Source organism: Narcine bancroftii, chromosome 5, assembly GCF_036971445.1.
Source record: "Narcine bancroftii isolate sNarBan1 chromosome 5, sNarBan1.hap1, whole genome shotgun sequence".
Classification (NCBI taxonomy): Eukaryota; Metazoa; Chordata; class Chondrichthyes; order Torpediniformes; family Narcinidae; genus Narcine; species Narcine bancroftii.
The window spans coordinates 222,023,482-222,035,828 of NC_091473.1; the positions used below are offsets into that span (position 1 = coordinate 222,023,482).

Here is a 12,347-nt window from a genome sequence, read left to right on the forward strand (position 1 = left end):
AAAAAAAAATGTTTTATAAAATTCTATTGGAAATCCTTCCTCTCCTGGTGTTTTATTGTTCAGCAGTTTTTTTAATATATCCTGTACTTCCTCTATTTCAAATGGTTTTATTAGTTTGTTTTGTCCCTCTTCTTGCAATTTCGGCAGTTCAATTTTAGCTAAAAATTCCTCTATTTTATCATCTTTCCCCTTGTTCTCAGTTTGATACAATTGTTCATAAAATTCCTTAAAATTTTCATTTATCTCTGTTGGATTACATGTAATTTGTTTATCCTTTTTCCTTGATGCCAGTATCATTCTTTTTAGCTTGTTCTGTTTTAAGTTGCCAGGCTAATATTTTAGATGTTTTTTTTCTCCCAGTTCATAATACTTTTGCTTTGTTTTCATTATGTTCTTCTCCACTTTGTATGTTTGTAATGTTTCGTATTTAATTTTTTTGTCCACCAATTCTCTCCTTTTCGTTATATCATCCCTTTTTACTAGTTCCTTTTCTGTACTTACTCTCTCTCTTTCCAACTGCTCTATTTCCCAATTGTAGTCCTTTTTCATCTTAGTCACATAACTTATTATCTGTCCTCTAATGAGGGTTTTCATTGTGACCCATAATATAAATTTGTCTTTCAATAAGCCTGTGTTTATTTCAAAATATGTTTTAATTTGGCTTTCAATAAACTCCCTAAATTCCTGTCTTTTAAGTAGCATGGAGTTTAACCTCCATCTATATGTTCTTGGTGGGATGTCCTCCAGTTCTAATAACAGGGGTGAATGATCTGATAGTAGTCTAGCTTTATACTCAATTTTCCTAACTCTCCCTTGAATATGGGCCGACATCAAAAACATATCAATCCTTGAGTATGTTTTATGTCTACTATAGTAATACGAATTTCCTTCTGTCTTGGGTGTTGCCACCTCCATATATCCATAAGTTTCATTTCCTGCATTGATTTAACCATAAATTTGGCTACTTTATTATTTTTACTTGTCTTTTGTCCAGTTGTGTCTAATATTGGTCCAAATTAAGGTTAAAATCCCCTCCTATCAATATATTTCCTTGTCTGCAATCTTCAAAAAAATATCCTGCATAAACTTTTGATCCTCCTCGTTAGGCGCATATATATTGAGCAAATTCCAAAATTCTGAATATATCTGGCACTTTATCATTGCATACCTCCCTGCCGGATATATTATTTCCTCCTCTATTTTGATTGGTACATTTTTATTAATTAATATAGATACACCTCTAGCTTTTGAATTATATAATGCTGCCACTATATGTCCTTCTCAGTCTCTCTTTAATTTATGTTCCGCTTCAGTTAGATGCGTTTCCTGCACAAATGCTTTTTCTATTTTTTCCTTCTTCAATAAATTTAGTAGCCTCTTCCTTTTGATTTGGTTATGTATTCCATTAATGTTTATAGTCATATAGTTCAACATGGCCATCTTCTATCTTGCATACACCTCTTTGCCACCTTCATCCCCCTTTCCCCCATTTTCATCTCTTAGTTTTCTCTTATTACACTAAATGTACGACAACACATTTGTGACATAAAGTACCCCCACAGTTCCAACATTTACTAATATCTTAACCCCAAAAGTCCCCCCCTCTCTCTGAGTTGCCCCATACCCCTCGCCAGGCAACCACAACTCCCCTTTTCATTTGGATTGCGATTTTGTTCGTCGCGTCAACTGATTATGCAGTGACGGTTATTCCTCCTCCACCCAGCCCTCTCCAGAAAACACTTTTTTAACACATAACAAAGCTCTCTTCTTTTTTCTCCCCTTACTCCCTTCTTTCCCTTCTCTTTTCCCTCTTTAGTTCTTTACATATACATTGTTTTTACATCTTTATATATACTTTATTGCCATTCTTCATTCTTGTTACATCACTTCATCTCTTCTCCTGTCCTGCAAAAGTTCTGTGAATTCTTGCGCTTTGTCTGGATCCGAGAACAGTCTGGTTTGCTCCCCTGGTATAAATATTTTAAGTATGGCTGGATGTCTTAACATGAATTTGTAATTTTTTTTCCATAAAATCGATTTTGCTGTATTAAACTCCTTCCTCCTCTTTAAGAATTCAAAACTTATGTCTGAGTAAAAAAATATTTTTTGACCCTTGTATTCCAATGGTTTATTATCTTCTCTAACTTTATTCCTTGCCCATTCCAGTATATTTTCTCTTGTCGTGTATCTTAAAAATTTTACTAAGATGGATCTTGGTTTTTGATGTGCCTGTGGTAATGCTCTGTGTGCCCTTTCTATTTCCATTTCTTCCTGCATTTCTGTCGTTCCCAGGACTTTCGGGATCCATCCTTTTTTAAATTCCTTCATATCTGTGCCTTCTTCACCCTCCTTCAGGCCCACTATTTTTATGTTGTTTCACCTACTATAATTTTCCAACATATCAATTTTCTGAGATAACATCTCTTGTATCTCTTTAATTTTTTTTGTCACTTTCTTCCAATTTTTCTCTTAAGTCATTTACTTCCATTTCTACAGCTGTTTCCCACTCTTCCACATTCTCTACTCTTTTCCCTATTTCTGCCATTACCAGTTCTAACCTTTGCATTTTATCTTCTGTTCTTTTCATTTTCTTTTTAATTGCTTTAAACTCTAATGTTAATCACCATTCTCTTAGTGATCTCATTTGTTCTTCAAAAAAGACTTTATCTATATTCTGTTCATCAGTTTTACCTTTTATTTCTCTTTGACCATCAGTTTTACCTATTATTTCTCTGTGAAGATCTTGGTATTCTTCTTCCTCTTCTGTGTCTGTATCTGTGTCGTCTTCTTCTCTTCTTTGTGTGTGTCTCTTCTGTTTTTCCTGATGAGCTGCTTGTATCTCTTTGTCGGGCCTCTTCTTGCTGGGCCTCTTGTTGCTGTTCCTCCCCTCCTGGGCTGCTCGTCTGTTGTGCTTCCTGACGTTTGTCTTCTTGTCGGTCATCCCTCCGTCTATCTCCCATGTCTCTTTCGTCGCTCCCTCTTCCGCTGTCTTCCTTATCCTCCAGCTTAGAGCCCTGGTGTCAGGCGTCCCTCAGCTGCTCGCTCTGTGACTGCCCACTCCTCTGCTGAGCCCCCCTCCTGCAGTGTCCTCTTTCTCCTTTGATCACACACTGCACACTTTTGTTTGGCTCCAAGAGCCATTTTTGTAGTGCACTGGCTAATGGGTCGAGACTCTGTAGGGGAGGCACTGACCTCGAGGGTCAGGTGCTCCTCGTCACCACAGCATCTTATTCCTTCCTGCAGGTAAGGCCTTCTTCTTTCTTCTCCGGCTACTTTTTTACTTTTTTTCCAGTTGTTCTTACTTTCTCTTTCTTGGAAGCCATTTTCTTTCTCTTCTCTGTATCTTTATCTTCTAGTTCTTGTACTCTATTTTTGTTATGCTTTGCTTTTTCCAAACTTTTTTTCCTATTTTCCTGGAGAGGGCTGGTTTTCTCGACCGGCCACTACTCCATCACGTGACTCCTGGTGGTGAGGTTCCTTGAGGATGGCGGCTCTTAAGACACTGCCTCTTGTATGGCCGAGTTCACAACTCTGGTCTTTTTCTGTCCCATGCATTGGCACTTCCGTACCAGACAGTGATGCAACCAGTCAGAAGTCAAGTTACACTTGTAGAAATTTGCAAGTCTTTGGTGACGTACCAAATATCTTCAGACTCCTCACAAAGTATAGCTGCCAGCGAGCATTCGTGGTTGCATTGACCTAGATACCCCAGGACAGATCTTCAGAGATGTTGACACCCAGGAATTTGAAGTTCTTGGCCCTGTCCACTGCCAACCCATTGATGAGGACTGGTTTTCCTGATATCCCTCTCCTGAAGTCCACAATTAGTTCCTTAGTTTTGCTAATGTTGAGTGCAAAGTTGTTGTTGTGACACCACTCAACTAACTGATCTCCCTCCTGTTCGCTTCCTCATTGCCATCTATGATACTGCCAATGGCCTTGGTTTCATTGTTATGGGTATAGAGCAAATAGAACAGTGGGCTAAGCACACACCTTGAGGTACACCTGTGTTAATTGTCAAGAGGAAACATTGTTTCCGATTTGTACTGAATGGTTTTTTGATGAGGAAGTTAAGGATTCAGTTGCAGAGAGGGGTACAGATGCCCAGGCTTTGAAGCTTGTTGATCAGTAGTGAGAGTATGATGGTTTTGAAAGGTGAGCAGTGTTTGCCTTGTGTACATGTTGCAGTTGTCCAGATGATTCAGAGCTGAGTGGGGAGCCAGTGATATTGCATCTGCTGTGGAGCAGATTACTTAGGTACGAGTTAATTCTGGCCATGACCAACCTCTCAAAGCATCCATCAGAGTACATGTGAGTGTTAGTGGACGATCGTCATTGAGGCAGCTGAATGTGCAGCCAATTACAATTGTCCCATTTAATTTATTGACCCATTCTTTCTACCATTGTCAATCAAATTCCGAACTCATGAAGATGTACTTCCATCCACACTGGTAAACAATTGTTACAAATTTATTTACCCCATTCTCCTCTTTCTCTGCCACATGGACAACCCCCCCTCATTCAGTTTATCTACCATTTTGTAATGCCCTTTGATTATAAGCCCTTTCACACTGGCACCTTGTTCTAGTAATTGTCGGCCAATCTACTACAGTTAAGGGTTCCATGTTAAAGCTCCTTAATCAGCGTGCAGGCGTCAAAACATGCCTAGGTAGGTTGTATCATATCCTGCGTGCCAATTAATCCGGTATGAAAGGGTCATGGACTATCCAGGGACAAAGTAATGACACGTTGATGACATTTTTTGCATTAGTGCAGGGAAGTGAAGGAAACAAAAGATTAAGAAGGTATAAATTTTGCCGACCTATATAAACCCTTTATAAATTTTTAAAGGACCATGAGAAATTCGCAGTGGGAAAGAAAGATGGTGGATCTGCCATCTCAGAATTCCTTGTGGCAGAGAAAGCCTCCATAAATGCTCCATGCATTCAGCCTTTTTTCTGCCACACAGAATTCTGGGAGGGCAGGTCTGCCATTGCTCTTTCCCATGGTCTTTATAAATTGTGTGGCTATGTGTTTTATACCACTTTTCAGCGGTCTTCTATAAATTTATAAAGGTTTATATAGGTTGGCACAACAATGGGCTGAAGGGCTCATACTGTCGTGTACATAATGCTTAATTTTGTTTAAATACAAGATTGTAGCCATCTGCTATGAAGAAACATACACGCAGTGTGGGAGGTTAAGCCCTGACTTTATTGAGGCTGGAAATGCTCCTTTTATACAGTTGGAGTTCCTGCCATTTGGTTGATTGGCTGACATCAGCTGCATGAATAACAAAAATGGGATTCGTTTGTGGGAACATTCCTGCATCTGGATACCCTTCTTCCCCAGCCTGGTGTGGCTCTATTAGCTGGCCAGCGCCATTTTAGGGCTGCTGGTCTTGTACTGCCCCAGCTTCCAACTGTGCCAGTTCGCTGTGTTAAGGGACGCGTTAGTGAGTTATGCTGCTGTTTATTACCACGTTGGTGCCAACCCGATCTACGCAGTTGAGGGCTGCCACAAGATCGTAATATATTGATCAGAATTTAGGGAAGGACCACCATTGCTTAATGCATTGTGATGAGTGTGAAAGGACACAGAGAAACAGTTAACAGTGGTCCTGTGTGAAAGGCAAAAATGGCTTTCTTAACCGATTCACTGAATGGCCAATCGAGTTAGCCATTGTGAAAAGGGCTATATTTTGCTTCACTCTGACTACTCCCATGGGTTTGAAAGCTTCCTGCTGTGTTGACCTCACAGCTGCCTATTTCAGAACCTTTCCATCTTCCCCCCTCTTGAAATACCATCTATTTTTGATTCATGCTGTAAGTTGATGCGAGGAATACTCTTGCATCAAGGGTTTTATGAAATTTGGATTTGTTGCAGCAATCTTGACAGGGAACTAGCCTCTGTCTTCCAAAGAATGTACCGTAGTGCAGGATATTAACCTTTCAGTTCATTTTAGAACATTACAGCACAGTGCAGGCTCTTTAGCCCACGATATTTGTGCCAACCTGTATAAATCTAACTCAACAAACTCAACCTTCACTACCTCGTACCCACAAACCTCCGTTTTTCTTGCATCTTTGTGCCTGTCTAAGAGTCTTTTAAATGTCCCTACTGTACCCTAGGAAGAAGATGCTGGACATCAACCCCATCTAAGCCCCTCTTAATCTTGTAGATCTCTATTAAGTTGTCTCTCATCCCTTTGTGCTCTAAACAGAAAATCCCAAGCTCTGTGAACCTTGCCTTGTAAGACACATTTTCCAATCCAGGCAACATGCTGGTAATCTCTGTATCCTCTCCAAAGCTTCTACATCCTTCCTGGAATGAGGCGACCAGAACTGAAGCCTTTGTATAGGTGTGTAAATTGTTTTTTAATGTATGCTTATGACTTAAATAAAAACATTAGTCCGGTGTTTGTATGTAATGTCGTATGAGGATTTGTCTGCGATTCTTTCTTTGATTGAGGGTTTCATTAGCTTTAGGGCTTTCCAAAAGTCCTGTATTTAATTTTTTTTTAAGAGAATTAGTATAAGATGTCCTTTCACAATTATTATTTTGTTGATCTGAAAAGATGGTATGTGGAGTTGATTCTAAAGTGAATGGGTTGGGGAGAGGGAGGAATGAACCGGAAGAGAAGCAGCAGTTTGTTCCTTTTTTTTGTCCCCATGGCAACAACCTCAGTCAGAATGTAGATTGATGTCTCACTTTTGTGTAATGATTTTCACATTATGGATGTATTTTTGTGTGTTAGAGAGGGAGTTTGTGTCTGTAGTAAATATCTCCAGTGAAATTATTTTTCTTTCTTGCACCAAATACATTGACATAATGGCCAAGAAAATGTACCAGTCCCTCTACATCCTAAGAAGCCTGAGGATATTAGGCATGTCGCTAGTATCTGTTAACAACTTCGACGGGTGTCCTATTGAAAGCATCCTGTCAGGGTGCATCACTGCATGGAAGGGGAACTGTTCTGCCCAAAACCACAGGAAACTGCGAAGGATTGTGAGCATGGCTCAGTCCATCACACACACCCTCCTCCCCTTTATCAACTCCATCTGTAACTCTTGGAAAAGTAGCCAACATAACAAAAGGCTAATCCCACCCTGACCACACTCTTCACCTCTCCACCATCCCATCAGAAAGAATATTCAATGACTTTTTTCTGCCATTATCAGACACCTGAATAAACTCCAAAATAGTAGTGTGTTGATTTTTCCAACTGATCTTTCTGCACCTTACTAATTGTACTGTCCCTTACTTATCGTACTCTGTATGTGATGTTTATGTCTACTCACAAAACAGCCACTAACGCAGGATTTTTTATACATTTGTAGTGAGGTCGCTATGGCTACTGGTAGTTTATAGCTCTCGGTTATAGGCCTAAGGCTGTAGCTTGAATCCGCAGGAGAAGAAAGACATGCACAGGTAGAGTATACTTGACACTGAGTTTATTCAGTGGAAGATCTGCCTTTTATAGTCAGCTCGGCTGTGTCACCACCGAAGGACATATGGTTACTTCAAATGCCTGGGCCACGATTGGGTCCCCTGCAATCCACTGGTAGTGTTTGGCCAGTTTCACTGCTCTGCTGGCGGCCTATGGAAATGGGCATTTCAGCCTGCACAGTACTTTGCCAGTCACCTCGTTTGTCTGCCCGAGGCGTGGGCCGCAGGCTGCTGCATGAACCCTCCCACAACCGGTGATTGGGGTACTGTTTTTAGGAGGTCGACCCCTGCGCCGTGGGGTCGGGTGAGTGATGGGCTGGTCAAAGTTTAAGTTGGTCGGTTTCAACCGGTCAAGTGTGAAAGTCACTTCCCTGCCGCCAATGTCCAAAACACATGTGGAACTGTTGTGTTTGAGGACATGGTATGGCCCCTCTTAAGGCTGCTGTAGAGGTGGCTGGTGAGCACTGAACAAACTCGTATTTACAGTCAATAAAGTTTTTGGGAAGTAAGTGCAGGGTTGGTTATGGGGTCTAGGTTTAGCGGGAGGCAGGGTGCAGGAGCTCGTGTAGTCGGGACAATGCGGTCGCTGGGGGCTCCCCTAAGTCCTCACGGGCCATCATGAATTTGCCTGGTATAATGTGCCATAGACTAACTTGGCTGAGGATGCCTCAAGATATGGTGCGGATGTCTAACAGGACCCAAGGGAGTTCGTCAGCCCAGTTAGGTCCGATAAGTCATGCCATTAAGGCTGCCTTAAGGTGTCTCTGGAACCTCTCCACAAACCTGTTGGCCTGTGGGTGATACACCATGGTGTGGTGAAGTTGGATCCTCAGGGTGTGGGCTAGGGCGGTCCATAGACTGGAAGTGAATTGGGCCCCCCTGTTTAATGTAAGATGTTCAGGGACCCCAAAATGGACTACCCAAGTGTTGAGTAAAGCCCATGCACATTCTTCTGTGGAAGCCTCTGATAGTGGCACCACCTCTGGCCATCTGGACATCCGGTCAACCATTATGAGAAGATGACATATGCCTCTGGATATGGGTAGGGGCTCCACAATGTTGATGTGCATGTGGCCGAAGCGCTGGCTCGAACGTCTGTGGTGGAGCTTTGATGTGAGTCTGGATTTTGGATGACTGGCTCTGAGTAAAGTCCTGACCTCTTTGCGGAGGACTTGCCAGACATACCTTTTTGCCACCATTTTGACTGTAGTGCTGCTGGCAGAGTGAGCCAAATTGTGGACCGTTAAAAACCCGCCTCTTCCATGCAGTTGGAATGATAGGGCAAAGTTTACCCGTAGAGGTGTCGCAGAGCAGCGTGCGATTGCCAGGGACGATCTGGATGTCCTCTATTTTTGTTATGCTTTTAAGTCGGTGAGCGCTGTCCTGTACACTGGAATGTCAGTGTCTGCTTGCTGTGGGTTTGTGGTCCATGTAAATTTTGAACTTCCTGCCCTCCACGAAAGTGCCAAATTGCCAGGTATAAGGCTAACAATTCTCTCTCATAGGCACTGTATCGCTGTGCTGGTGGCGTCTGTCGTGAGGGCGGTCGGGGAGTCTGTCCATGGGTGCACGAGAAGGGTGGTGTTGGCTGGGGTGTTTTTGGTGGCCTGGAAGCCCTCAGTTACTTCCTGAGTCCTTTGTCTTTTTTCATTAGGTCCTGCCATGAGGGGGAAAAAGTGAGCTCATGATGCGGGCAGCTGCAGGTATGAAGCAGCGATAAAAGTTGACTATATTTGCAAACTCTTGTAGTCCCTTCACTGTTGAAGGCATGGGGAAAGAGCGAATAGCATCCCCCTTAGTGGGCAACAGTCTGACTCCATGTTGGTTGATACGTTGGCCTAGGAAGTCAATCGTCTCTCGATCAAACAGGCATTTGCCGCTGTTCCAGCAGATCTTCCTGGAGAGAATGCCCGAAGATATCGGCTGCTCATTGCCAAGGAAGCATGCCCGGTTGATGGTTGGGCTGAAATCGCTCAACCTGGAAAATAATTGTTTGAAGTGAGGGGCATGCTCAGTGGTAGTGTGGCTGGCGATTAAAATGTTATTGAGGTAGGCAAACACAAAATGAGATCCTGGCCCACTGCATCTGAAAAGTCTGAGCCGCGTTTTTTAACCTGAAGGACATATGGAGAAATTCAAACAAACCAAAGGGGGTTATGATAGTGGTTTTTGGTATGTCTTCGGCGTGTATCTGGTGATAGCCCCTGATGAGGTCCACCTTTGAGAATATCCATGCCCCTTGCAGGTTAGTGGTGAAGTCTTGGATATGGGGCATGGGATATCTGTCCGGTATGGTGGTCTCATTGAGGTGGCGGTAGTCTCTGCATGCCCTCCAACCACCTTGAGGACCATGTAGAGAGGGGTGGCCCAAGGACTATCAGAGAGACGCACAATGCAGAGTTCCTCCATCTTTTTTAACTCGTCCCTGGCTAGGTTGAGTTTCTCGGGGGGGAGATGCTGCACCCTAGCATGGGGTCATCAAAGTCTTCCTTGGCAATGAGCAGCCCATATCTTCGGGCATTCTCTCCAGGAAGATCTGCTGGAACAGCGGCCAGGAGGTGTGGCCATCGTTGAGAGCGAGCATGTTGCTCATGATGGTGGAAGGGGGGCCTTGTCCCCTGAACCATTCATATGCAACAGTCGGGCAGGGCACTTGCGCTTTGAGAGAGGCTGAAAATGCTGGTTAATATCTCTTTGATGGCCACATACCTTCCTCATTCCGGGGGCTGCTGGAGGAAGTCGATGATGTGGGCTGCGGTTTTCAGATCAAGGGCGCTGACCAAGTGGTAGTACCGCATGTCGAATGGCTAATTGTGTCTAGGTTTACTGGAACCATACCCATGGTTGCTACATCCAGAAGCTGGGCAGCTCCAACTCTACGGCGTTGATTGTAAGTTGCTCTTCCATCTTCGGGTCCAAAGTGCAGTTTGGACCAGTCGGGGTCACCACTGTAGCAAGGTCGGTATGGCTACAGCTAGGTTATAGCTCTTGGTGATAGCCCTAAAGCTGTAGCTCGAATCTGCAGAAGAAAGACACACACAGTAGAGTGTATTTGACACTGAGTTTATTCAGTGGCAGGTCTGCCCTTTATAGTCAGCTTGACCATGTCACTATGGCTTGAGCGGGCTGGCTGCCAATTGGTTACCTTGGATGCCCAGGCCCTGACTGGGTCCCCTGCGATCCACCTGTGGAGATTGGCCAGTTTCACCATTCTGCTGGAAGCCTATGGAAATGGATGTTTCAGCCCACACAATGCCTTGCCGGTCGCTGCATTCGACGGCCATTTCCTGTGTCGGCCCGAAACACAGGCCGCTACACATTCGACAATAAGCTTGAACATGAGCTCTGTGTGTGAGATTTTGTCAGGAGTTTGTGGGAAATTGACAAGTTCAAATGTATTTTATCTTTGTCTCAAAATGAGTTTTCTAAGGCAGTCTGTATTTGTCTCTAACTTAGTGTCTTTGAGTCTTGAAGTGCGCCTTTAAAACATTTTGTGTTTGTGTGCACCACAGCACTGCTGTGAAGAGTGGACTCTTACTTTGACAGTTAAAGGCACCCGCCCCTGCTGCATCTCCCGCAGTAAAGGCGGGGACCATGTTAATTCAGCAGATTTCAAATACTGGGGATAATTCATGACTTGGGTTTTTTCTGTCTGGCTTCCTCTTCGGAAGGTGAATTTGGCAGTGGCATGAAAAGGCAGTAAGTGTGCTCGGTGTGTACTGGATGTAGATTTATTTTTACTGAGGACGGGTGTGTGAAATGTTTTGTCTTATTGGTGCCCTGATTGAGATCATGGTGGGGAAAGGCAACATACCTGTTGATGATTAATCAAGATTAAAAGGGACAAATGGGGGAATTTCCAACTTATACTATCCAAAATATTACAACATTTGTTGTTTTGTGGTTAAAAGTCTCTCTAACTAAAAGGAAAGTAATACAGCCCTGTTGGGGCGTGGACAGCAGTTGGTATGGAGCATAAACAGTAGGTTATATTGTTTCTCCACTGTAAATTTTTAAGTAATTTTATGTCATTGCCGAATCCAGATTTAAAAATACAGGGTTGGCAAGTGACTGAATTGTATGTTAATACTCTTTAGAAGAATAAACAGAAATTTTAATTCTGAGAAGCAAGGTGAAGTTGACGGCATGTAAGAGAAGGGTCATAGAAGGGAGGGAATGATGGGATTGCATTGAGATCTAACATTGAACAATACTGAAAGGTCTCCTTCCATGTTATAAGACACACAGTTCTTCATTTTCTTTCTTTTCTATTGGTGACTAATTTTGTTATTTTATATTTTCTGAGTTGGCTTTAAAACTGTGGACTTTCTTAGGAAATAGATTCACTGTGATAAGGAAGTCAGGGAGTCCCAGAAAAGAGAGCAATGCACAAAAGTGCTGGAGAAACTCAACAGGTTGTGTAGTATCCATAGTTAACAACAAGGCTATCGCTGTTTAGGGCCTGAGCCCTTCATGAGTGCCAGAAATGAGGTAGGCATCTGAATAAGAAGATTGGGAAGGGGGAGGAGCAGGTGGATACAGATGATAGGGGAATGAAGAGAAAGCACTTAGGAGGTGAAAAGGTGGAGTGGGCAAAGGGTCAAGACAGATTGTTTTTTGATAGGAGCTGAGGGGTTGCCTCAATCTGCCTGATTTATATAGTTGCTGCTTGACTTGCTCTGTTTCTCCAGCTTCCCAGACCAGACCCTTCCCTTCCTTCTCCTGTCATAGAGCTATCTTTCAAAGCTCTCTGCCCTCTCTCCCTATCAGCTCTTCTTCACCCTCCCACTTTAAAATTTTTATTTTTTATTTTACACACTATGAACCATATTAATCAAAATACACACAAACATTTCCCTCTTTAATATAGTGTCATTTTCTCCCCTTTTTGCCCCCCT

General features: G+C 43.0%; 1 protein-coding gene across 6 annotated transcripts in view; it reads left to right on the forward strand.

Moving 5' to 3' along the window:
* The window catches only part of LOC138764926 (BTB/POZ domain-containing protein 10-like), a 134,795-nt gene that overhangs the window by 80,069 nt on the left and 42,379 nt on the right, over positions 1–12,347 (forward strand). Inside the window, exon 2 of one of the 6 annotated variants that reach the window (XM_069941377.1) lies at positions 9,104–9,152. The exons of 4 other annotated variants lie outside the window; for them this stretch is intronic. Coding sequence is in view for 1 of the 2 variants with exons in the window: in XM_069941376.1 (XP_069797477.1) it covers positions 11,138–11,148 (11 nt within the window). In the remaining variant the exon portion in view is untranslated. Of the gene's footprint in view, positions 1–9,103; positions 9,153–11,078; positions 11,149–12,347 lie in introns of those variants that run through there. One more of the 6 variants, XM_069941376.1, reaches the window with a different exon arrangement.